The 25,387-nt window shown below is 53.7% G+C and overlaps 9 protein-coding genes across 9 annotated transcripts; 3 read left to right on the forward strand and 6 right to left on the reverse strand.

The window, feature by feature from the left end:
- Positions 1-1,609: 1,609 nt before the first annotated feature.
- CkaCkLH20_08874 (glutaminyl-peptide cyclotransferase) lies at positions 1,610-2,785 on the reverse strand (the record flags this gene model as incomplete). Its single annotated transcript, XM_038891589.1, has 2 exons — positions 1,610-2,087; positions 2,142-2,785. The coding sequence occupies 2 exons, from the start codon at positions 2,783-2,785 to the stop codon at positions 1,610-1,612; spliced, it is 1,122 nt and encodes a 373-aa protein (XP_038743225.1).
- Positions 2,786-3,696: 911 nt separating this feature from the next.
- On the reverse strand, positions 3,697-5,473 carry CkaCkLH20_08875 (uncharacterized protein; the record flags this gene model as incomplete). Its single annotated transcript, XM_038891590.1, has 2 exons — positions 3,697-4,808; positions 4,858-5,473. The coding sequence occupies 2 exons, from the start codon at positions 5,471-5,473 to the stop codon at positions 3,697-3,699; spliced, it is 1,728 nt and encodes a 575-aa protein (XP_038743226.1).
- A 1,513-nt stretch (positions 5,474-6,986) lies between these two features.
- On the reverse strand, positions 6,987-9,135 carry CkaCkLH20_08876 (uncharacterized protein; the record flags this gene model as incomplete). Its single annotated transcript, XM_038891591.1, has 6 exons — positions 6,987-7,328; positions 7,400-7,622; positions 7,674-7,792; positions 7,846-8,313; positions 8,375-8,966; positions 9,020-9,135. 6 exons carry the CDS (start codon positions 9,133-9,135, stop codon positions 6,987-6,989), a joined length of 1,860 nt encoding a protein of 619 aa, XP_038743227.1.
- Positions 9,136-9,645: 510 nt separating this feature from the next.
- Positions 9,646-11,260, forward strand: CkaCkLH20_08877 (uncharacterized protein; the record flags this gene model as incomplete). Its single annotated transcript, XM_038891592.1, has 3 exons — positions 9,646-9,729; positions 9,794-10,727; positions 10,782-11,260. The coding sequence occupies 3 exons, from the start codon at positions 9,646-9,648 to the stop codon at positions 11,258-11,260; spliced, it is 1,497 nt and encodes a 498-aa protein (XP_038743228.1).
- A 738-nt stretch (positions 11,261-11,998) lies between these two features.
- On the forward strand, positions 11,999-13,813 carry CkaCkLH20_08878 (major facilitator superfamily transporter; the record flags this gene model as incomplete). The annotated part of the gene is made up of 4 exons (XM_038891593.1): positions 11,999-12,364; positions 12,417-12,629; positions 12,679-13,540; positions 13,593-13,813. The coding sequence occupies 4 exons, from the start codon at positions 11,999-12,001 to the stop codon at positions 13,811-13,813; spliced, it is 1,662 nt and encodes a 553-aa protein (XP_038743229.1).
- Positions 13,814-14,028: 215 nt separating this feature from the next.
- Positions 14,029-16,229, reverse strand: CkaCkLH20_08879 (uncharacterized protein; the record flags this gene model as incomplete). Its single annotated transcript, XM_038891594.1, has 5 exons — positions 14,029-14,658; positions 14,707-15,548; positions 15,602-15,762; positions 15,814-15,878; positions 15,939-16,229. 5 exons carry the CDS (start codon positions 16,227-16,229, stop codon positions 14,029-14,031), a joined length of 1,989 nt encoding a protein of 662 aa, XP_038743230.1.
- Positions 16,230-18,193: 1,964 nt separating this feature from the next.
- Positions 18,194-21,142, forward strand: CkaCkLH20_08880 (uncharacterized protein; the record flags this gene model as incomplete). The annotated part of the gene is made up of 1 exon (XM_038891595.1): positions 18,194-21,142. The coding sequence occupies one exon, from the start codon at positions 18,194-18,196 to the stop codon at positions 21,140-21,142; it is 2,949 nt and encodes a 982-aa protein (XP_038743231.1).
- Positions 21,143-21,426: 284 nt separating this feature from the next.
- On the reverse strand, positions 21,427-22,668 carry CkaCkLH20_08881 (uncharacterized protein; the record flags this gene model as incomplete). The annotated part of the gene is made up of 2 exons (XM_038891596.1): positions 21,427-21,893; positions 21,951-22,668. The coding sequence occupies 2 exons, from the start codon at positions 22,666-22,668 to the stop codon at positions 21,427-21,429; spliced, it is 1,185 nt and encodes a 394-aa protein (XP_038743232.1).
- An 858-nt stretch (positions 22,669-23,526) lies between these two features.
- CkaCkLH20_08882 (asparagine synthase related protein) lies at positions 23,527-25,337 on the reverse strand (the record flags this gene model as incomplete). The annotated part of the gene is made up of 4 exons (XM_038891597.1): positions 23,527-23,598; positions 23,648-24,184; positions 24,234-24,653; positions 24,708-25,337. The coding sequence occupies 4 exons, from the start codon at positions 25,335-25,337 to the stop codon at positions 23,527-23,529; spliced, it is 1,659 nt and encodes a 552-aa protein (XP_038743233.1).
- Positions 25,338-25,387: the final 50 nt, after the last annotated feature.

Genomic DNA, 25,387 nt, shown 5'->3' on the forward strand with positions numbered 1-25,387 from the left:
ACTTATCTCAGCAAACGGGTCTCCAGACTTAGGCACACCTCATTGAACATTCCAAGACTTAGCGCCTATGCCAACGATCAGACACCATGGGCACCTGAATCCTAGGACATATTTGGCTCGAGAACTCAGATCCCAGGATCCAGGCCTCGGATTCCGGTAGCTGGCGGCGGGAACCGAGGCCGTAAGCTTGGCCCTAGAGTTCAGTGCCGTTACTAATCCTAATTTCGTTGGCCTCATAGACCAGGTTCCTGCTTGCTGCCAGCCAACGGCCATTACGACTATTTCACTCCAGGAAGATGATGTTTACATTGAGCTAAAATTTTTGGAAGCACCTAAGGACCCAGCAAATTTCCAAAGACCGTTCGATGTTGCACATAAGTGTCCTCGCAATTCACCTATCTAAGGGTTAACACAATGATCTCTATTCAAGTCAAATGCGCCGCTTACCTCAAGGCATCATACCATATCGCCAATATCACTAGACATTATGAGAAGGTAACGGCGCGCTTTGAAGAGTTAAATGCTAGAGAAGATCAATACCATATCCTTTAGGTCTATTCTACCATTTGCTACAATGTCATCTTCAGAGACATCTTCCAGTTGACTTTCCGTCGGTTTAGTACTAAAAAGTTTAGGCCAAATCGCAGGAATGAGAAAGGGCCAGCCCCCCAAAACCGTATCCAAAGAAAGGACAAAACTCTCAACGTCTTTCCACAATATCAAGCACTAATTACCACGTCAATCCAATGGAAATGAGGAAATAATTCTTTCGTCTTCCACAATCCAACAACTCATCCATGAATGCCAAAGGATGGATGTGCGTCACCACGAGCCCCGGTAACATAGACGCTGGAATACAATGTACAGACACAGCTACGATGTTGAGCGTTCGAATGGTGAGAATTTAAACGAGAAATCAATAAGGCACGATACAACCCGACCTACACACAGCACAGTGGTCTTTTATTTAGCGTGCGACTTGCTGTTGGATGCACTCTCTACATTTGCCACAAGAGTGATAAGTTGTTGAGATGGTTGATGATTGTGGTCGCGATTGAACTGGGCGATATCGTCCATGTTTGCCGCGCAAAAGATGAATGCAGGGGAAGAACGCGAGAAGAGAATTCCGAGGGGCATTGGGGACTTCGTTTTTGCTGCTTATATTGTCTCTCCTCATTTCCTGGTTCTCCACTTGTTGTAACCAGTTCCCAGGTTCAGTAAACGGGCCTGGGTTGGCTGTTGGCGCTTGCACGAACACTGCTTCGCCGCTCCATCCCTACTCACCTTGAAATCATGTCAGGCATCACTTTACCGCTTAAAAGCAGCGACCATGAGGTGAGTAGCTGGGAGAGGCAATTGCACCTGAACAAGAGAGTGAAGTGCCACTATCGTCTTCATTTGTTGTTGTCATCACCGTCTTGGTCACGGTCTCAGACAGCAGACTCGAGATTTGCTAGGAAGGGTTTGGGGGGAAACGACTTCTTTGAGGACTGAGTGTGTTCATGAGGGAAAATGTACAGTAGGAAAACAGAACGAAATACTTCATACTTCACAGTCTCCGAGGAATGGACTTGAACAAATGGTTTCCTAGATTCCTTATATGCTATACTCATGCAGCCTCTTCGGGCATTACTTCGCTCATATCAAGCCACTCCATTGTAAATGCCGTCACGATCTTCGTCCAGTCCCGTACCGTAGGCATATCGAGGTGCTCGCCATCATCTTCCGGCCTATGCCATACAGAGGGGAACGGCGACGGGATCATGTGGAGGATGTTGACACCCTTCGCCATGAAGGGAACGTGGTCATCGCCAATGCCGCTCCGCCCAAAGCGCGCCGCATCCTTCTCGCCCTCGGGGAGGAACGGGACATCAGGCTTGGTCTCCAAGACACCAAGGTCGCGCATGCGCTTCTCGAGTCTGGCCATGCTCTTGTACGCCCAGTGAGTCGTTTGAAAGTAAGAGGGAACCCGCGGGGCCGCGGATCCCAACAGATCAAGCAAGACGAAGATGCTAATCTGTTCCAGTGGGTTCTTGTAACGAGACATGGCTGGGTTGTAAGTCTTCTCCCACTCATTGGCCAGAGACCTGCAGAAACGTCAGCTCCATGAATGCTTTGATAAACACGTTTCTTTCACTCACCTCGCGCCGTACAATGAGTCGGTATCGGTCCAAGACCTGAAAGCCTCTTCGCCATCCAATAGCAGGATCTGCATTCCCATGTCCTGGGGCACCGTTCCTCCATTCTCACCCAGCGCCACCATCTCATCGTACATCTGGGTCAGGTACGGGTCAACCGCCCTCGCAATGTGCATCAGCATAGCACACGGCGCGGCGCTATCAGTCGCGCCGATGAATCCTTCGGGCTCGATCTTGCTGTCATAATGAGCGACCAGAGTGAACCAGTTGGCCTGCCCGGGCTTGTTCCAGGGCGGCTCGCGACGGAAAATGAGATTCTGGAACGGCACGTCCTTGTCCCCGGTGACGGGGGTCTTGCCGGTTGAGTTCTGCCACTCGATGCTCCATTTCGGCAAGTTCTCCTTCCAAAAGTCGACAAAGTGCTGCTGGGTCTTTACCTGGCCAGGCGTGCCGGGTACGCGAGGGATGAGGATGGGCGACAGCAGGGAGCCGTTGTGGATGTCGAAGTCGGCCTCGTTGACGGTGATGTTTCGCAGCGCCGAGTCCGTGAGGTTCATATACGCGCGGACGGAGGCGGCGAAGATGAGATGCAGGAAGGCTGCCAGCCAGAGTCCGCGGACTTGGCCTCTCAAAGGGAGGCCGGCCATGGCGGGCTGTGATGGGACAGCAGCAGCAGCGAGGCGCGATGGGATCCGGTTCTCATGAACTCATAGTTGTTCGCGGAAGGTGCGGGATACTGGAGCCGATGTAGGTCGTCGTTCGTCGATTGAAGTTGGTGGTGAGTCGCGACGGAACTCCGAGGGTTGGATGAGATTCAGTCCTGCGATGTCGAGAATCCGAGAGGTGTCAACTTTTGGATGTCCTGTCCCTCGTCCCCCAGCCGAGGAAGGGATGGCCGAAACAAGTTAGAGCGAAACTCTCCTGCAACGCACCTGCACAGGACCCCTGGCTGGTGTTTTAAAACAGCGGGTCTGAGCTGATTAGATAATCTAGACAAGCAGGGACCTGAACGGGTTCTTCGGCGAAATCCACATCGGGCCGTCGTGCACTGTCCACCGCGAACTTGGCAGCTGCTGCCGACTGGGGCGTTTACGGCAGCTGTCATCAGTCTCCATTCCCCGCGAACCCGTGTTCCTTACATATCACAAGCTGTCTTCAATCGGCAACTTAGAAAGCTATCAAACGCAACCGTTTTCGAAAGCAGCCCGGATAATCCTTCGTATCGTTGCCCAATTCAACTTCCGTCTCTCGTCTCATCGTTGGCGCCTACCTTACCTGATAGCAAGTGGAGGTTTCTCTGGGTCTCAGGGGCTACGGCTAAACGTGAGGCGCCTCATTTCTCCCCCTCATGTCGAAAGGCCTCCGAAGGACATGTTGAGCTATGTGTGGATAATGTGCTCATACTTTATTATAGGTATCTTATCTATCGAACGTCAAACAAACGTCAAGTCTAAAAAGGAAGACTCAGAATCGCACCAAAGAAACCATCACAACATGAACCATCAGTATCAGTCAAATCCGACCATTTCCCGTCAGCAAATGTGCATGCCTTCCTTCTTCAAGCGCCGCCTGCAGCGGCCTTCATGAACAAGCGCTCTCTCTTGCAAAGCAGGCTGCACGCAAGCACCATAGCACCAGCGACGATCACCAAGATGTACGGCAAGTTCAACGCCTCCACAATGGCCTCGAGGATCTCCCGTTGCATGTCCGGAGGCAGGGTCGAAACGAAGTCAGTCCCGACACCGGCAATGGCAAGCTGAATTTGCTCTTCCGGAACGGTGTCCGGGAGGATCTCCGTCAAGCGCTTCTCGGCTCTGTTCAGAAACACGGCGTTACCGACTGCAAGCGCGATGTTGATGCCGCTGGTCTGGGCAAGCGCCATCAGCGAGGAGGCCATGGCAGCCATGTCCTCAGGCACGCTTGCTTGCGCGATGGAGAAGCCCGCTTGGGTGAAGGTGCCGACGCCGGCTCCGAGCAGCGCTGAAGCGCCGTATATATACGCCGTGCTCCGGTCTGGGTTGACGTGGTACATGAGGGTTGCCGCCGTGACGACGATGGCTCCGCCAGCTGTGAACCAAGGGAAGTACATCCCGAACTTGCCAGAGGGGTGCGCGAGCATACCGCCCTGGAGAAGCGTGACGAAGACAGCGAGGATGATGAAAGGAAGCAACCGAACAGCAGCATCGATCGCGCTATCACCCCTCGTGAACTGGAAGAATACGGGAATGAAATACACCGGGACGAAGATGGCACAGCCTCCCGAGGCGGTGATGCAGAACATGAGGATGATGGTACGGTAGTACTTCATCGAGAAGACGAGCTCGACGGGGAAGAGACGACGTTCTTTGGTGGTGCCAATGCAGTACGCCTGCTGGATACCGAAGGCGATGAAGAGAACACCGGAGACGACGAAGAGGGCGATCTCGGAGCCCGAGTCCCAATCGTACATGACGCCGCCGAAGCTGATACCCATCGTGAAGCAGATGATGGCGCCGAGCATAAGCGGCGCGCCGACCCAGTCCAACTCTTTCAAGCGCTGGAGCAGAGTCGCGCCGGGTTGAGGATCAGGGGAGGGAAGCATCCAGAGATAAACAGGTGCGGCGAGGCCTCCGATCGGCAGGTTGATGTAGAAGGCCCATCGCCATGTGGCATCTGAATCAGCGAACGCACCTAGAAGACCGATTAGCCACGATCAACAAGTCACGTTGGAAATTCTCACCTCCGACGACGGGTCCCAGTACAGTGCCCAGGCCCCAGGTCAACCCGATCGAGGCCAGATACGCAGGCCTCTCCTGAATAGTCGTTGTCGCAGCAATGAGAGTCATCACTCCAAGATACATCCCCACACCGCCGAGACCGCACAACGCTCGACCGACGATGAGGGCGTCCATGGTCGGCGCAGCACCACACACCGCGCTTCCCACCTCGAACACGACGACACTCCCGATGTACAGCCACTTGGGCTTGAGATGCGAGTACAGCTGCCCGAAGAGCAAGTTCGTCGACGTCGCGGCCATGATGAAGGCGACGGCCAGCCATGCGATGTCCGTGATGGCATCGAACTGCAGCACGATCTGCGGCTGGACGTCGGCGACGACGGTGTTGTCGAGGGCGAAGAGGAAGGTCGAGGAGAGGATGGCGAAGACGACGATGATCCATCTGATGCCGGTCACGGTGCGGACGGGCTCGGAGGCTACTTCTTTCGTGGCTCCTCGCTCCGTGTCGGTGTTGTCCCCCGAGACGGGACCTTTGGTAGAAGCATTGTCTGGCTCTGCCTTCTCAAGAGGGCCGCCCGTCGGGACGGCCTCTTGCTGCTTCTCAGTCTCAACAGCCATGTTATCTTGTCAAGGGATTGAAGCTCGATAAAGAAGGATGTGCTGGCGCTGCGAACAGATGCCATACAGCAACATCTAGGAGACCCGGGAACCCGGAAACCGCGCCCATATACTACTTCCTCGATCGCCACGAGGTCGTCAGGCTGGCCCGCCGTCAGCCCAATCTCACTTCCTAAAAAGATATGGAATCATCACTGCCACAAGCTGCAGATTCCACCCAAGTCTGCCACTCGGGCGGTCCGCCGCCAGCTTCACGTCAGCTTCTGGGAGGCAAGCTCGACGTATCATCTCCCAGAACTCGAGCATCCCCTTTCCACAAGGCCTGCGATCAACGAACATGTTCTTGGCTTCTTTAGCACAAACTCTTCTTCATTATCTCGGTCAATTACGCGTTTGTCGGTCTTGAAAGCAAGCCCCTTGAGAGCGACCTCAAAGGCGAAAGGCCAGCAGCTATTCATACAAAGACTCAGGTCATGGCCCCTTAAGTCCGACCTGCATCGACCTCCGAAAGATACGAGAGCTGCATACCGATTCTTGTCTCTTCAGAGCCATCGACTTTCCTTTCCTCCCGACTGGTCGCCTTTCCGATACCTTTCCTCCCAGAATCTGTCACAGGCCGCCAAAAAGCCTAATGCTGACGTGCTGCATTTCAGAAACGCCACAGAAAGCGAGTCTCATATTCCATCCATTACATCTCATTGAACCGACGTATCAGACGCAGCCCTACGAGTGCCTCATTGCCGCCGTAGCGGGTATCCATCCCGCGAACCGATATCGTGGTCCAATCGTGGCCGTTGAGGCTGAGATAAGCTTGGGTTGTCGTTGACAACACACCGTCGAGTCTCCGGCATCTTCGGAGGTAGGAAGTACGTGCTGTGAACAAGCTATTGATTGTTGTATCGTCATTCTCTTCTGTCTATCATTGGCTCTTCGAGTCATTCCTCAAGCGCCGCTTCAAGTGAAGTCTCAACGCCCCTCCCCGATCCGCCCTAAAAGAGGTGCCCGTAATGCCAGACCAATCAGCCGATCGACGTCCTACTGTAGCAGTCAGCGATGACGCGCAAGTACTTCATCTAACCGCAAACCAATGCCACGCATGGCGCTGACCCAGCACGCCGGTCATTGGCGCTTCACGTCTTTTAGTCTCTGGTCGTGTCCAGGACTTATCTCGGGTGCTGTTGCCATAGGCTCATAGATATCGGCTTGTGATTTGGAAGTGAGCGCTTATTTGCAGCGCCGTTCTTGTCGATAAGCTGATGTTCATAGAGCCAGCATGCGTCTTGGAGGACAAGATATGACATACGAGATGAAGGGTGGTTGACGCACAGCAGTTGTGTCACAGCTTTGCGCACCAAGTATTCCTGAAGTCTTGTATACTTTCTATCGTGCTATCGATCTGTGATGCCAGCAAATCCATTGTGGTATGCGAATTCTGCTTCATTAATCCATTCCATGAATGTACCTGCGAGCTGCTTGCCACCTAACCCAAGACTGCCTCTGCCAGAAATTGAGATCACTCCTCGTCCTTGAAGACCACCTCGACATTCTTGGCACCGACGCGCTTGCCGCCATGAATGACAGTAAAGTCAACGCTGACACCATCGCAGGTCATCTCCGTGGTAAACTCCAGTCTGCGCAAAACCTTACCGACGGGGTTGACCTCAGTCGGAAGGGATTCGAAGTCAATCTTCTTACTCCACTTGACCTTGCACAGCTCCTTGACCGTGTCGTCTTGAACCTTGGGGACAGGCCAGGCCTCGGATGATGACAACTCGGTGGAAATCTTTCCAGGAGCTGTATCGTAAATCATCTGCCAATCAAAACGAACAGGCTCGGCAGTGGACACATCGTCACCCTGCAATAAAGAAGTACAGTTAGTAAAGAAAACTTAGAAAAGCATCCGCGGCTCAGGAAAGGAATACGAACCCTCTTGAGAAACCATTCCACCTGGTGAGACGCTTCATACACCATCTTTAGGGGGCACCAAAATTTGTGACGCTCCTCGTGCTTGGCAGGGTTGAATTTGCTGTGATACGTGACTCCATAGCTCATTCGAGAGACTCGAGACTTGACGCTGATGGAAAACTCAGGAGTCAAGTTCTGGCGGGCAAGGCCATGAATGACAGCGCCACGGCAGATTGCCGTCCAACTAGATGTGTTAGACAACGAAACTGGAAAGTAAAGTACTTGAGAGACTTACGATGCGGAGCCAGATGTGTGGCCGGAAGATTGGAGAATCGAAATGTCGTCTCCAATGTTTTGTTGGAGTCGCTCCCGGACGTATCTGCATCTTCCAAAACCCCCGACAAGCATGACATGCTGAGCGAGGATATTAGCTTCGGCGAAAGATGGATGTAAGTGACGTATCTTACCTGGGGTTTCTTGCCCGATTTGCTGAAGACTCCAGCAAGCTGCTTGTTCACAAGCGCAGAAATTTTGTCGGCAATAGGGTCGAAGACAGGTGTCAAGTCTTCACGGTTCAAGATTATGTCCCTCTTGCGCTTCACACCCCGATTGGATGACCCCGGAATCCGGCACTCGAAAGGCAGCGAGACATTCCAACGCTTGTCCTGGCCTTCGAAATTTTTCTTGATGCCGTTCTCCCAGTCGATGTGCAGAACTCTGGCGGCTTGCTCTTTTGACATGTTGTCCCAGGCTGCGGGGGTGACCTTCAGCTTGAGGAGTTCGACGAATGCTTCATCGAGGAAAACGGCTCCGCAAAGATCACCGTCACCTCTGATTGACTCTCGCACCTCCACAGGATCAAGACTGAGAACTTCATAGCTTATGAGGTCCACCGTTCCACCGCCCGCGTCGCATACTACAAAGTGGTCGCCGACCTGGAGAGAAGATGTCAGCTCGTGCAACGGTCAAACTGGATTGAGGAAGGCGGCGAGTTACTTCGATATCAGGTCTTCCTTCACCCAGACCAAGATCCCGAATGGTTGCCAGTGCTGCAGCTTCGGGCTCCGCGATGAAAGACAGAGTGGTTTCTCCGGCCTCGCGCACTTTCAGCACTCCTGCATCTTCAGCGGCTCGGCGCATGCGGGATTTGGCATAACTGGGCCAAATAGCAGGAAGAGTGATGATGACCTGGAATCTGCTCATTTGAACGAGCTTAGGTCCGGCCGTTTTGGTGATACATCCAATAGCATGATTCCAGAGAAGACGAAGATAGCCGCTAATGACTTCAACTGGATCCTTGTTGCAATCATGGACCAGCTTTCTCGCCTTGGCGATCTTGGCAGACTCGCGCAGATGCTCGGGGAGGTCTTCTTGGTCAACTAGCAATAGCTTGAACCACTGAAGGGGCTCCCTTTCAGTGTCCGTCGGAATGTCGTATCCCCAAGTAGCATCATCCTGCGGCCCTCCGTAAAGAATCTTAGTTGGGGTCTTGTCTTGGTCCCCAGCATAGCTCATTTGGGTCTCCCAGTTCGTGATGACCTCAATGTTGTTAGGCTGCCCAGATCGAACCCAACTGACTCCTGAGTAGCTGAAGTGATATTAGCATGGAATATTGTTGCTCTGGCGAATGGCCGAACTTACGTTGTGCCGAAGTCAATTCCAATGATGATGACCGCATCCTTCTTTGCGGGAGAGCCCTTCGTTGGAGTCTTCGATAACCTGCCGGAGCTGGCACGCTTCTTGCCGTTGGAAGACATGATCCGTTGCGGGAGTAGAAGACTTGGTTGAGGGGAGATGCAAAATAAGAAACTGCTTGGTAGTAGGAGAAGTGAAACCAGCGAAGTGTTGTTAAGAATCTTGAAAGGCAAGAGGTTAAATGTAGCTGCGAAGTGAGGTAAAAACCATCTCAAATCACTGACTGAGTTGTGAAACTTCAGTTGGTGATCGGGTTGGAGGTTGGAGAGAAGGAAGGAATCCGCCGAGTTTCCCAAGCGTGGGTGGGAAAGGTAGTGAGGCAGGCCAAATAAAGAAATTTTCTTTCGAGATCGATCAGGAAGGACCGCGTCCTCAAGTACTCAAGCACCTTCCTTCCCATCTTGGGCAGGTAATGGAACCCATACAGTCAATACGTCACATGACTGGGTAACGAACCTAGCCTCCAACTTTTGCTCCTGCTTTCGATCTCTGAGTTGGCATTAGGACCAAAGTTTTATTTCTCAAACCATCTTATCTACCATTTTCCAAAGCGTCAACGTCTTCTTCTCGAGATGAAACTCCCACGATTGCTTTTCTCGGCCTTTGCGAATGCATCCACCTCAGGAGATGAAAACATGGAGCATTCTTCAAGCGAGGTAAGCCTTACAAGCTTGCTATTTCACTTCATTTCGGAACCTTTCTGTTGACATTATAGAGCAGGAAAGCGTCGATCTCGTGATGACCGATGCAGAACCCAATGACCAAGAGAACACGGGCGGTCAGACCACTTCAGACAACAACATCACTGGTGCATCAGCTGCCTCGACAACTAATGAGATTATTTTCTCATCCGATGATGTTTATCTTACCCTCTCGCCACTTTCTCAAGCAAGGAAGCTCTTGAGAAAAATGGAACTCAAGGACATCGAGATTGACCGGCTGAAGCGTGCGCTTAACCATGTCAAAATCTCCTCAGCCACGCGCAAGTTTTGGCTTGTTACCAAGGGGTTCATTGGTCGACAAGATGTCAGGATCAAGAAGCTCAGAAATGAGATTCTTGATTACACGGCGCTGATTGACAATTCCAAGAGCAAGCTCAGTGAGCGCGAACATGAGATTGAAGAGTTGAAGCAGAAGCTGCAAACAGCCGAGAAAGAGGCAAAGAAGAGCAGAGAGACTGAAGCTACTATTCGGGATACTCTTGACAGGAAGATTCTGAGGCTTGAGGACGACATCGACAAACTCATGGCCGACAACAAAACACTCAATCAGCAGCTGATCGCGACCAAGGACTGCGCAGCCTCACCTCAGTCAGTCTCAAATTCAACCAAAGTCGCGGACGCCGCCATTGTCAACCTATGGAACAGCATGTCGTACAACATCCGAGACATGGCGACGACTCTTCTCACTGGCTGTCCTTCCCAAGAGGAGTTGCGAAGCGAACTTATTGATGCGTCTTCTGCTGTTGGACGTATGTCGGCCCGGCATTGCGACCTCCTCCAGGATGAGGACATCAGATCTCTCGTCGTCGAAAGATACATTTGGAACGGCATCATGTCAAGCATATTTGGCCATGGCGAAGAGGACGACCTGCGCGGAGCTTGGTCCGGAAGAGTCGGAGACCGCTTTGTCCACATCTGTCGTGATCTTTTCGGTAAGCTTGTCCGTAGATGACCGTATACCAATGTGAGTTACTGACTAGGAGTAGGTGTTATCCAAGAAGAGGGCCATGATGCAAAGAAGTTTTTCCGCTGGAAAGCAAAGGGCGGCGCCATGATAGAGAAGATCATGGGAATCAAGAGCTGGGACACATATGAAGCTGTCGGACCGGAGCTCGAGGGCTGGTACAAATTCCTGCCCCATGACAAAAAGAACTGCCGCGCCACCCGTCTCAGCATCGACAACGCACTTGACAAGATTTACGAAGAGGCTGTCGAGCTGCAGAGAATCTTCATGAAGTCTAAAGCCCACTTCTTGGTTGAGTGGGAGCCTTCTAATAGGTCATATGCCTGGCCTTCCCGCTACCACCCCGACATGATGGAAGCGGAGATGTGGGAAAAGGACTTGGACAGGACGAGTAGGGTCGTCTTCCGCGTTTCCCCATTCTTGACGAAGATTGGTACGGCGGACGGCGATAACTACGATCGTTACATGCTGTTGGCCAAGCAGCGCGTGGTCTGCGACTGAGAGCTGGTCACACAGGACACCAGGTCTACTTGACACGTGGGAATTTCGGATGGCTGAATTCTCGGGGGGGGGGGGGGGGGGGGGGTGCATGGAATGCGCTGAGATACTAGAAATGGTTAATCGCAAAGGGTGCCGGCTTCTCCATTCCAGGAAGAGCCAGCTAGATAGGACACTACTCAAAAGTTTTGCTATTCAAGTCTCTGAAGCTTCTCAACGCCGTAACGATGTATGTCACCAACTCGGAAGCCGGACATCGGAATCCACCCCCACGCCGAGTCGGTGCCGGCCGACGATTCCCTCGCGATGATAGGAGCAGACCCCGGTCTCGCGCCATCAAACGGCGCCTATCTCCACCCATCCACCCTTACCCCAGTGCCGTTGCGCTGTAGATCCATCGCGAATGTCCCCTCACCAACCGCGTCATAGAACAAAGGGAAAATCTGCCGAAAAGGACGTTGCGGAAAATTCCTCTTCCTCGCGCGAGAGACTTCAACCGAGACATGAAGTCGCAACAAGGTTGAAAGACAGACAGGCGCCGAGTTTCGTTGATTGCGGCCGAGACCTGCAATGACGCATCACCTGCTGTTCTACCCAACTAGCCTCCCCAACGGACTTCCGCGCGAGCGCTAAAGAAACAGAGATAACGACAAGAGATCTGCTTTCTTTCACAGGCAAATTGACGAGAGGAGGTGCTGAAAGTAATTGTTCTTATTGTTCCTTCGTTCTTCTATGAAAAGCATGTCGGAGAAACGAAACTCTGCTAGAGGTGACACGGACAGGGACATGGGCGCGGCGTCGACGGCAGCGGTCGGGCCCGGTGAGGCGGCGGCGGCGGAAGCTTTCAGCCCGCAGGAGTCAAGCCTGAACTCTCCCGAGCGACATGTCTTCGAGAAGGACCAGAAGGGAAGGATACCGGACGGAGATGGGACGAGATCGCCGACGCCATCTCCGTCGAGTTCGGATTGCGAATCGCAGAATGGGAAGGCGCGAACTGGGATCCGGGAGTTGGCGGTCAGCGTTGCTACTTTAACGCCGAAAAGGCTTCGATACAACCCGACGAAACCACCTCAGTTTTCTCTCGCGCATAACTTTCTGTATGCGGTGGTGAGTTCTTCCTGTTTTACCCAGCCGAACGTGCAGGTGCTAACGGACACAGACTGCCACTTTCACTGTCGCCAATCTCTACTACAATCAACCCGTTCTCAACAAGATCGCAGAGACGTTCGATGTCAGCTTCGAGCGCGCGTCGTCAGTCGCGACGCTGATGCAGGCTGGATATGCCGCGGGCCTGCTCTTCATCTGCCCGCTGGGCGACATGGTACGGCGGCGGCCCTTCATCTTGGTCCTCATTTGGGCAACGGCGATGCTGGTAAGTTCCTTCCAAAATGGGACGATCAAGTACTGAACTTTGTTCACAGTGGCTCGGACTTTGCGTAACGAACTCCTTCGTCGCATTCTCTGCACTCTCTTTTCTCGTGGGCGTCTCGACCGTCACGCCGCAGCTCATGCTCCCGCTCGTCGCCGACATGGCCCCGGCCAACCGCAAAGCAAGCTCGCTCTCCATCGTCACGTCCGGTCTGATGCTCGGGATGCTCATCGCGCGACTGTTGTCCGGCATCGTGGCCGACTACACCTCGTGGCGCAACATCTACTGGTTCGCGTTCGGGACGCAGTACCTGTTGTTGATCCTCCTCTTCTTCGTCATGCCGGACTACCCTTCGACCAATCCGGACGGGCTGAACTACTTCAAGGCGTTATGGACGATCGTGACCATGTTTTTCAGCGAGCCGATCCTGGTGCATGCGTGCTTGGTGGGCTTCTGCATCAGCTCCATCTTCACGTCCTTCTGGACAACCTTGACGTTCCTACTGGCCTCGCCGCCGTACGAGTTCTCCTCGCTGACGATTGGTCTCTTTTCGCTGATTGGCATTGCGGCGATCTGCGGGGGACCGGTGTATGGGCGGTTCATCATGGACCGATACGTCCCGTTCATGTCGTCTGTGCTGGGACAGACTGTAATCCTGATCGGGTGTCTCGTTGGCGCCTTCACCAGCACGATCACGGTGGCGGGGCCGGTGATCCAGGCCATCTGCATTGATATCGGAATCCAGACGGCGCAGACGGCGAACCGGACGGCTATCTACACAATCAACGCCAAGGCGAGGAACAGGGTCAATACGGCGTACATGGTGTCGGTGTTCTGTGGGCAGTTGACGGGCACAGCGGTGGGAAACAGGCTGTATGCGCAGGGCGGGTGGAAGTATAGCGGAGGCGCGACCAGTAAGTCATTCTCTTCCTCTCATGCTCTGAATCGATGTCTAACGAAAATTAGTCGGTTTCATCGGGCTATCGTTGCTGGTCACCCTTTCCAAAGGCCCGAGAGAGAAGGGGTGGATCGGATGGAGCGGTGGGTGGCAGCTTCGCAAAGCTGGGGTCGAGGCCCCAAAACCGAAGCCAGTCTCGCCCGAGGACGGCCAAGGGGCGGAGAAAGTTGTTGGGGACGAGAAAGATGCGGCGGTAACCGGGGCGGACGGTGAAGATAACCGGAGATGACAGCGCGGAAATGATGATCAGTTGCGCTTGATGTGTTCAAAGGCACTCGATGGCATTCAAAGAATTTTGTCTCGGTCATCATTGTCATTTATCGCATCTCGTGTCTAGCTAAGGAAAACCACACACAAGGAGCTTCTGATATCTCTCCAGAGCCTATCGAAAATCCGCATTACTTCCGTCGGTCATATATACGCATTACACACATGTACAGGACATCACACAGCCACATGGTTCCGCTGCCGCAGACTCTGCGACCTCAGGAACGAGATCTGGCCCCTCCTCACCGTCGCCTCGCGAGGCGAGCGCATGTCATCCTTGTCCTGCGACAGACTCGGCGACAGGTCGAGCGTGCTGTACGGATCTCCCGTCGCAGCAGGCCTCTCGTCTCGCCTGACCGACAAGTAGAAGAAGTCGTGCCAGAAAGAGTGTTCCAGCTCCCTCGGCTTGCCGTCGGACGTCCAGTACCGCTCCTCCGAGAGCTCCCTCGAGAGATGCCGCCTGAAGTAGCGATCCTGCGATACCCACCAGGCGCGCCACGCGAACAAGATGCCGACGGTGAGGGGGATCACGGTGGCCCAGTAGACCCAGAAGAGATGGCTGAGTACGGGGATCGGGTCTTTCGGGTTCGTGGAACCGGATTCTGGGTTCCCGTCGGTGCCGTCCGCGTCTTCGCCCGAGGCTTGCCAGTCGAACATGGACATGCCGAAGAGGGTGCCGAGAAACTCGCCGGGGAGGAAAATTGCGGTGATAACAGCGAGGGCTTTCATTGAGGAGGAGTCGCGGGAGGAGGCGACGGCCATGCGGGCGTTGAGGACGTTGTCTTCTTGAGCCATCTTGGAATAGATCTGGGGAGGTCAGCGGAGTCAAGGACGACGACGTAGAAGGTGACATACAATATCGATCTGGGCGCGGCAACGGGCCTCGGACATGCGGCGGTCCGTTTCCAGGCCCATGCACATTCTTTGGAGACCCTCGAGATATTGTCGAATCTCATGCCAGTGATTGCCGAGAGGGTCGGCCAGCGGGTCAGGGGCCGGTGGTAAAGACCTTCGCCGCGTGCTCGCAGAAGACCGCGACGGCGGTCCGGTCGGGGGTTCATCGTTCTGGTCCTGCTGATCTTGCCGGTCCCGCTCATCGTCCATGAAATCCTTTGCGCTGAGATCATTCAGACGTACGTTCAGCTTCCCAGTCGACATGCGCTGCGCGAGCTCATCTCCCGACTGCAGCATCAGCTTTACGACCCTCTCCATCCAACGGACGGTATCCAACAGCTTGATGGACTCTTTGAGCACGTCATGGGCGCTCTTCATGAGGTTCGCCATGCTCATTGGGCCCGCGACCGTGGGCGTCTTCTCGTTGTTGGCGTTGAAAGTTGAGGTCAACCGGCGAATGAGTTTCGATCTCCGCTCGCGTTCTATCTCGAAGGCTTCGAACCCGGCGATGTTGCTAACTTCGAACTCCAAGGATCTGACGTGGCTGATGTTCTCCATGACGGCTTCTTCGGTGCGCATGAACTGCACTTGGAGGAGGACGACGGGGGTGATGAAGGGGTGGGCCCAGTGGGCTCGACAGGCTTCGAGGCGCTGGTCGTATTCGTCGAGGTTCTCCAGGTTGTGTTGGCGGGGGTAGAAGGACTGTCTGACGAGGACCGTTGTGAGGCGGTCCCGGATGTCGTAGGTCAGTGACATAAAGTCGTATGGTGTCCGTGGATTGTTGGAGAAGGAGAGGATGAGGCCTGAGAGGGTCAGTGTCTGCGGGACGTACTCGTGTGGATGCGGCAGTACTGACTAAGTTTATTCTGGTCGAGGGACCAGAAGCGGGACTCATTCGTGACGCGACGAGAGTATTGAAGGGTTGCTGGGTGAAGGTCCAGTGCGTCCATGTCTTGGGGAGTCATGGTGATGCCGTCTTCTCGCCGGTCGAAGGACTTGTTGCGGCGGAAGCAGATGCTGCGGTTGTCAGTTGAAGGGGTCCCACCACAAAGATTTGTGCTCACTCACACTCTTCTCACGCGGCCGTCCAAGACGAGCGCGGGATCGCGAGCTGGGTCTTGGGTAAAGTCGCCCTGGTCTGGCATTAGCAATTGGATCCCGTAGAATCATCCAAGTAGTACGGAGCAGCTTACGTTGTGATCTACCACCCATCCGCGACGGAAGGCCAGGTCTAGCATCTGGTACCCTGGCCTTTCTTCATCGTGGTTCAGCTTGAAGCTGACATCGTCTCCGCCCTCGTCATCCGGAGCTAGCCCCGAGGGTGCTGTGCTATCCTTCTTGAAGACAACATACTCGTCGTATTCTACCTTGGAGGCCGTCCGGCCGTCAATCAGCAGAATGTCATCGCGCAGAGCGAGGGTGTCGAAGCGGAAAAGGTCGGATGAGTCGAGCCTGGAGGAATCGAGAGCCTGAAAGCGGGCCATCAGGGCGATTTCCGTCGGAGAGAAGTGCTGGCGCCTCGCGGTCTGCAGCTCAACATGACGCTCTCGCCGTTTGCAAAAGACTCAAGCAGACGTTCGTCGTCAGTGATGTGAAGGTGAGATGAAGGAGTCGGTGAGAGTGAGATGGGCGGCGAGGCAAGGCTCGGCATCATCCTGGTCGCTTCTTTGGGGATAAGGGCCAAGGCCAGATTTTTGATTGTTCTCTTTTCGCAGTGCAGTGCAGCAGCGCAGCGCAGCGCGCTGCAGTTGCCTTGCCGATCTTGGCCTTCCAATGGGGTGGGTGGTTGGGTCGGGTCGCACCCGCCCAGACTGGAACACTCCAGCGACCCAGTGCAGTGTGGCTCTAGGTAAAGAATCCCGAAAACGTGATTCTGGTGGGCCTCATTCGAGCTGCCGGGTGTTGTTGCTGCAGTTTTTCATGTCGTTTGCGGGGGGTTTTCTGCGCTGTCGAGAGCCCTCAGCGATCCTTCAACATTCGTCCAGCGACATGTTCCAGGCAGACTCCGCCACGGTTTGCAAGGGACGGCCTCATATGGATCTTGGCGGGCACTCTGGCGGGTCCGTTTCCGGGGGTCACTCCGCTGTGCCGCACCCTGCCGTTGCCACGGGACACCGACTTTGAAGCGCGAAAAGGCAGGTGCGAACTGCCACGGAAGCCAGTGGAAGGAATAACCTTGGAGATGGAGATATTGAGACGAACGGCACCGTAGCTCGGAAACAATTCAATCCAAGTTTAGGCAGATGCTGTCATTAGTCATGCCGTTTTCTCGGTGTCGCGGCGGGCGCGGCCGGTCGGGAAGGCCCCACAGACCCCTACCTGTAGGGCACATAGTTTGCGTAGTTTCTGTGGATGACATCAGCAAGCACGGTAGCTCAGGGGTAGAGCGCTGGGCTCATAACCCAGAGGTCCCTGGATCGAAACCAGGTCGTGCTATTTCTTTTGCATTTTTTTCCAACTTTCCTTTTTGTTGCAGGCGTCTTCTTTTTGATGTTGTCTTCATGTTCGCCTTTCCCACACGTTGGTGGGTTTCATGGTTCGTGTCTGGGCTAACTCCTATTAGTGAGGTTTACACTCATGTTCCCAGCAGCTGCTGAAGTCAACTTGACTAGCGACTCACACATGTCCTTCTCACCGGAAAGGTGCGACGACCGCGTACTATGAGAGAAGGAAAAGCCACATCATATGAGAGTTGACTATCGCCGTCGCGAGACAAAAAAGGTCAACTGGCCTAGGTAAGAAATTTATACAATACCTTAAGGAACAACTTTCTACACAGGATAACATAGGTGACATTACCTAGCACTTGATAACGAGAGTTTATAAGTCTATTATGTATGAGCCCTCCTAGTTTGAGTTTTCAACCGTATGGTTATGAATGGCCTCAACCACTGTTTAGTTAATTGCATCTCCTGTAGTTCTTGTAGCTCTTGAATCTACCCAGTATAGTAGCCTCCACTACCAAGGTTGCAAGGACCTTGGAGGGTATCTCCGGCAAGTATCCATAACTATAATATGGCCATCTCGCCGACAGCTCAGGTCTGGCCCTGATCTCCAGAGCAAGTTTTGAACATTACAAAGAGTCTCTTTCACAACGCCAAGTTGCAAATTCTGACGGAACATTGCAACTCATTGTTTTGGTTTCATCATTGTGTTCTCCCTGACACCTTTGTTGCTGGCTCGACAGGAAAAGAAGAACTGAAGAATCTTCTTTCACCATTCGTCTTCTTTACCATGAACAATGCCGTTGTATAAGATCAGAGGACGGAATACAAAGACGGAAAACCAACGACAGAAGACCTCGGAGATATTTAAGTGGTTTTCAGAACCTTATCGAGTCAAAATGTTCGACAACAGCCCCCCAAGCAGCTCCAGCAACGACTCAAGCACTAACCTTTCCAACATAACACGATTTTCTTCCGACTCATCTTCAGAAACAACTATCAATATGACTCCTACCATCAGATGGGATGACCCGCGCACGTGGGTCTACTCGGGTATCGACACCAACCTTCCGGAGCCGTCACCGATGACCTCTCCAATCCTCTCCCACGTCTCCGGGTGGTCGCCCATCAAATCCACCGACGACCTTGACGAGCTGGACCTCGACGATGTAAGTTTCGATGATCTTGACGTGCGCGATTTCCTTCTTGACAACGACGATGACGATGACGATCTAAATCAACTGTTGCCTCCCTCGTCTCCTGGCCCGAGGTTCTCCGATCGAGAATTATTCGGGGAGGGTGTTGTGGGTTACATCGATGTCGAAGATGAGGAATCCTCAACTCCGCAGGATTTTCTTTTCTCTGCTAAGTTGGAATTTCTGGTTCGGATCTCCGGCGACGGCGAGGACGAGGCCAAGTTGACGTCTGATGACCTCCACTTCCGCATTGCCAAACATCTACAAGAAGCAGGCTTCTTTTCATCCGGGTACTTGCAGCATGATGGCATCAATACCTCTGTCCAGCCCCTGGCAGACTCGAACAATGGCACAGATCTCTGGTCGGTGCAAGTAAGCGATAAAAACCATCAACTCCCTGAGAACAAACCCCAGGAGGACGAAGACGAACCGTATCTTCAGACCTGGAAGCTCGTCAGCGTCCTCTCCCCACTCACATCCTTCCACCCAGAAACCATCCAAAGATTTGACCCCCTCCTCCAAACCCTCAAGACCACGCCTGGTCTTGTCATCGGCCTGGACCATACCCCTCGGCTATGCGTCAACATCAAGCCGCAGGAAGCCGACTTCACTCTCCGCGATACCAAGAGGCTCGCCAGATTCCTCTACTACGCATCCCCGCTCCTCGACGGCCTCCACGCAAAGTACTGCGGCCCAGGCTCCCTCATCGCTCCGGGCATCGAGTTCGCAAAGGCCTTCCACTTTTTGCCGTACACCCACCTCTCTGACGCAGAATGGCGCGCACCGCCCGAGGAGATGGTCTTCACCCACGGCCCGCCGGCGACTACGTACACCAAGATGCTCATGAAGCCGGACATCAAGCGCAAGTCTGCCATCGCGCAGTGCGCGCAGAGGTATATCGCGGGTTGCGACGACATGGAAGACGTTGTGACCGCGATGGAGATTCGGGTGATGGGCGACGATGAAGTGGTGAGGACGATTCCTGGGGCGTACGACTTTTCGAACCTCGTCGATTCTGACCCGCAGAACAGGACGATCCAGTTTCGTCAGCACGCAGGTACGATGGACTTTGCTGCCGTCGAGAACTGGATCAAGGTTTGCCACGGCATCGTCTATTTTGCTGCCAACGCGCCGAAGGATGTGTTCGACCGCGTCATGCAGCGGGTCCAACTGTCCGACAGCGCCTCGAATTCATACTCCATCGACGATCTGCTTCTCGAACTCGGCCTCCGTTCTGAGGCGGAGTATTATCGATCTAAGGGCCCGAATGCCTTCGTGCCGGATCTCGAGTGCCTTCGGCGTAAGCCGGCCGTCAATCTCGAGGACACACCTGGCTTGTCTCCCTTTTCTTTCGGTCTCGAGTTCGAGTTTATCCTCCCTTACCACAAGGCCGAAGACAAAGCATACTACAGCAAAAACGACATGGAAGCATCAGTAGCTACTCTAGACAACCGCTGGGTGCGCTATCATCATACCGTCAACAGCTTTAAGCCAGATTGGACTAGTGAAGTCCCCCATGAAGTCGACAGAGACCACCTCGCCGAAGTCTTCAACAAAGCAGGTCTCTTCAGCATCAATGAGGATCGCCTGAGCTTCGCCAGTGCCCAGAATGATGGGCAACTTCCAGGCTTGCAAAAGATGGCTGATGATCTCGGGTACCGGATCGAAGTCTCGCCCAAGGTCAAACCGTTGTACCAGACATGGCTTCTGAAGAGCGACATCAGCATTTCCGGCTTGAGCACAGGCTTCTTGGAATACTCCGGGGGAATCAGAGGCTATGAGCTCACCAGCCCCATTCTCCGTGACCAGAAGGAGGACTTTGAAAAGATGCTGAGCATCATCAAACTGATTCGAAGCCAGGCGCGCCCTATGCTCGACCCCAGCTGCGGCTTGCACGTTCACGTTGGAAACGTCCACAACTTCTCTTTCCGGTCCCTCAAGCGCATCTTGACTATGGTTTGGGCTGTTGACCCGATCGTCTCTACCTTGATTCATCCCTCACGTTTCGATAGTCCTTACTCGAAGCCTCTGAGTACCGGTTCCCAGTTGGCCGATGATTACTACCTTCCTGCGTTTTCGGAAGTCCGAAACGAAAACCCCGACAAACTCCTTGAGCTCGACATCGTGTCTCACCTGCCCATGTCCAAAATTGAAGACCGGCTGCAGAGAGAATTCTACCGCATCTGGGCGGCCGAGAACCTAGCTGCTCTCAAGTATATGCTTGACACACCTGATGGCTCGCGCTCCGCTGTTTCAGTCAACAGCATCAACCGCATCGACCTCCCCAGCACCGGGAGAATCAATCCTAACGACCATGTCACGATCAAGCGCCCGGATGCCCGGATTTTAGGTGGTACCATCGAGTTTAGAGGCCTCGAGGGGACGCTTGATCCGGTGCTCGTGGCGCACTGGGTGAAGCTGATGCTGGCCATCGTGGAGAAGGCCGAGTCGGCGACCATGTGGGAGTTCTACAAAATGATGGAAAAGATCCTCGTGAAGCCCGCCGACGAGGAGCAACAGCTGGTCAACTTACTCGAGGTTCTGGGGTTGACTTCTGCGCAGGAGTATTGGGCTGGTGTGGCGGCGAAGAACTGGGCCTTGGCCGAAAGCGGTGAGTTCCCAACCCTAGCGACTCAACCAGATACCTCAAAGGGAGAAGACGATCCGGCCTATCGTAGATGGCTGGAGGAGAGCGTTGTTCTTTTTCCACAGCTGCCGGACGACGCAGAGGATCAGGTGCGGCAAGCAATTTCGTAGAAGCACTGAGACGAACAACGAAAGGTGAGTCTAGAAATTAAGAATGGTCGGTGATTTGTGCAGTAAGGTAGGTACATAGCAGAAAGCAGCGCTTGTCTCTTCATATGTGAGTATCTTCATGATCGTCTGCTTTACCAAGCACTTCGTATTCTTCGTGATTGATCGATTCTGCCTCAGTTTAGCAAGACTCAGTCGTATGCATCTCTTATCCTATCTCAACTACCTCAAATCTCCCATTAGAACTACCAACTGCTTGAATGCATGTATCAATCCATCGACGTACACTACATCGGTCCCCAGAACTCGGGATTGTTCCATCCCGAAATCCGAGCCTGGCTGTCGAGGTGACCGGACTGCTCGATGTCCAGTCGAGAACCATCTGCAGGGCTGTAGACCGCGTCTGTCATCAAGTCCATCATTTCCTGAAAAGGAAAGCAATCGTGACCGTCCAAGTTGTTCATCTCATTTCGCGGGAGTGCAAAGTATATTTCGTCAAGAGTGTTGTAGCAACAGTGCACCGATCCTAGTGGTACAGACTCGCGCGTGATGCCAACGGCGTCATCGACGATGGAAAGCGAGAGGTCCACACGTTCCGTGCAGTCATACCACTGAGGCTCGGGCCACACTTTCCTCCGCGGCTTCTGTCGTTGGGGGATGCTACATATCGTTCCCTCGCTGCACTTTTGAATGCCGTCGTCGATCTTAGCGTTCAGCTGAGACAGAAAGCGCTCAATGTAAGAGTCTATCCAGGCTTTTCCCTCGGTCAGCAAAGAGATCTAGGAATCAGGAGTGTAGTCTTGCGACTTACAGACCACACGAGAGCCTTCAGGAAAGTACTCATCCCGCAAGACCAATCCTTCAAGGTCGGGCGCATCGGACCGCGTGATCTTCAGGCAGTGTCGAGCTAGATCAAGGCTAATGCCCTCAAACAAAACCTTGTCGCCGAGTTCCCAAGCAATCCCCGCCATCTGGTACTGATCCCAGCGATCCAAAACGACCGACCCTCGGTAGGGCCTCAGCCACTTCTCAACAATCGAGTCCATGTGTTGAGTGAAGAGATATTTGTTCGTCAAGAAGAGAACCTCACGAATCTCAACAAGAGAAAGAGTCCTAGGAATGTTGGAAAACAAGCCATGGGCGTACGACAGCATGATGAACATCGGCTCGGGGGCATCCTCCGGCAGATGAACCACCCAAGGCTCGTCGACTGGCTTCGACTCGGCAAAGGCGAAAGTAGGAAAGAGCATTTTTCTAAAAACCTCAAAAACGCGCTTCATGGTCTTGGAGCATACGACGAAGCGTCTCGAGGCATCCGGGATCTCTGTAGCACCATCGTCGGCTGTGGCGTCGCCTGTGTCGTATGCGCCGAGGTCGCCGCCGACAACAAGAGTGAGATCGCCGCTGTCCTCGAGGTATACGGTCTCGTTCGGGCTGCCCATTTTCAGCGACTTCCATTGCGCCTCGTTCTCGTGATCAGTCTTGATTTCGGAGCCCTTGGGGTCCAGAATCACGTAAGGGGTCTCCATGACTTTTGGGGAGAAGATTTTTTGGTGACTGACGGGGGTGTTGAGGCTTCGTGTGAATGAGTTTTTATTAAACAAGCTGTTGTAAAGTTTTGTCCCGTGAAAAGAAAGAGCCCAAGGAAAACCTTTCTTATTTTCTAGGCTGCAATCTTTACATCCATGGGATAATCCTCTTTGCCAATCAGATGGCCAGGTTCCCGCCAAACCGCAAACTCAGACGCACCTTGTGGTTTGCAATCTAGTGGGTTTACTGCGGGCTAACAGCTTGGGCACCTTGATAGCTTCTATGATGTTAAAGGGCACATAGATAAGTTTCGTACGCAACAGTCTGTTCTAAATATGATGGTGCTGTGACAGGAAGTTCGTTGATGGGCTCTTGGGGGTGGTTGGCAATATTGATGGGTACAATACGAGAGCTGGAGCGGGTTCATCGCGGCTTCACAACTACACGATGACAACGCTCATTTTATGTGAATCTCCTTGCATCCATTGGACATCTTGGATTCCTCAACTTCGTCCAAGGGAGCTAGACTACTCAGCTTGCCCAGACAGCAGGGAACTTGGTCTTCCCACGTACATTGGCCGAATAGCCTGAATATTCCCACTACTACAGACCACAAAAGCAGTTCCTCACTGCCTATTAGGCTATTTCCCGGGAGTCTTAAGCTGGCTCAGACTTGCCTTTACGACATCATGGCTGGAGACCTTGTGTGTAATCTTCAGGAACACACCCCCAACAGAGGGTTAGTGCAAAGCACCAACACACAATGTTGGCGGCGGTCCTGAGGCGGTCACCAGCTCGGAAGTATCTGTGAGTCATCACAGCCAGCATTTGAGTGCACTTGCGACTCCACAAGGACCTCAAGGGGCAATGAGAGTGGTGCCCTTGGTCTTCCCGCTCTCCATCTTGGCGGTTCTGGAACCGAACTGAATCTGAGGGATTGTTAGACGAATGCTTCAAGCTTTTGGGCAGGGGTCTTACGGCTCTCTTCTTCTCCCGGGCGACGGAAACCATGCCGAGCGCTTCAGCGAGGAGCCTCAATGCCCTCTTCTCGGGCTCAATGCCAGACTGGGCTTCAGTATACCCGAAATCGCACTTTTCCCACACCGGAGACTCAACGGCCCATTTGACGAAGTTCTCATCCAGATAAGGAAACCGCACCTCGCGACTCCAGTGTGCCATCGCCCTGTCATCCCGACCCAGGTTTCGCTTCCCGAGTCGACCAACATCTAGCTTAAGCTCGTCAAGTAGACCAGGATACCCTCTCCGAGAGAAAGCTGTCGCGTGTCTAACGTAGCCGCCGAAGAGCTCGTCTGCTCCAAGACCGGAGAGCAAGACCCTTGCTGGGGTGCTGTACTCGGTGGAGGCGTCAGATGGGTGGCTCTGGGACATGCCGATGCCACGCGCGGCGAAGTAGAGCGCGTAGGCAATGGACAAGTCCATCTCGGTGTTGTGAGGGTACATCAGAGATATGACTTGACTCCGGTGAGCTAATACGTCTTGATAAGGGATGTTGATCTGGAAGGAGTCAGCAAATGCCGAAAGCGGCAGCCGGACGTCAGCTTACGGCAATGAATCTCCATCGGCGGTCCGGACAGACAGCAGTCAGTTCCGCAAATGACTTCCTGCCTGTGATTCTGTCAGGACACGCTTCGTAGATGCTGACGCCATCGGCTGAGTTCTCAGCTCGCGACGCCAAGCGGGGATTCTCGAAAGCCACATTGACAAGATCGATGCCTTGACTGGGAGGTAGGAGATCGCTCGCCATGCGCGCCAGAATCGTACAATCCAATCCGCCAGAGAACAACACGCAGATCCTGGTGTCATTATTCGCGTCATGAGCTGGGGGCGGAGGCACGTTCAAGACGCGCAGTTTGAGCGACTCAGTGAGCTGGTTTCGTACCGCCTGAACTGATGGCGAGACCTGTGACAAAGGCGGGACTTCTGAGGATGGAAGGGTTGCATTAAAGACGCCGATATTGAGGACCTATCGTCGTAAGTAGCAAAACTGGCACACGCCTTGCTGGATTGAATGACTTACTGTCTCCTCGACGTCTTGCGACCATGGCCGCGGTGTCATCGGCTCCTTCGAGTCACGCCTCCATGCCACCAAGTCAAGCACGTAGATACCATCAGCCTCAACCTCAGTCCACGCCGGCGAAGTATCCTCCGCAATGCTAGATAACCTCAGTCCATCTTCCTGATTGAGTAGCAATGACCGTCGCCCCAGACGGTCGCGGCCAAAGTATAGCCGAGAAGAGATTGCGTCATAGTAGACGAATGCAAAGGGCCCTTCGATGGTGCGAAGCGCGTCCAAGACTGTGTCCTCGCTGGTGTCGCGGCTACTGGCCGATACGAGCAGTGCAAAGATGGCCTCGCCATCGTTGCCGTCAACAGGTTCTCCCCCAATCTTCCAGGCTTCCCCGTTCCAGCAGAGCACTGAGCCCGTCAACGCGTCGCGGAATGGCTGTTGCGTGACATGGTCACCGCGCAACGCGAGAACAGTCGAGGTGAAGCTCAGGAACACGGGTCCAGTCTCGGGGCTGTTGGGCTGTATCTGTGACTGAGCTTTTCCAACATGGTCCGGTCCGCGATTGCACAAGCACCGAAGTGTCTCAGCGGGAAGCGTCGGGACTTCGTCACGTTGGACGGCGACGTGGATACCACACATTGCGTTTTGGATCCTTTCAATGTGCTCGCGTCGCGACGCAAGTCGTGGGA

This window comes from Colletotrichum karsti, assembly GCF_011947395.1.
Source record: "Colletotrichum karsti strain CkLH20 chromosome Unknown Scaffold30, whole genome shotgun sequence".
NCBI classification, from domain to species: Eukaryota; Fungi; Ascomycota; class Sordariomycetes; order Glomerellales; family Glomerellaceae; genus Colletotrichum; species Colletotrichum karsti.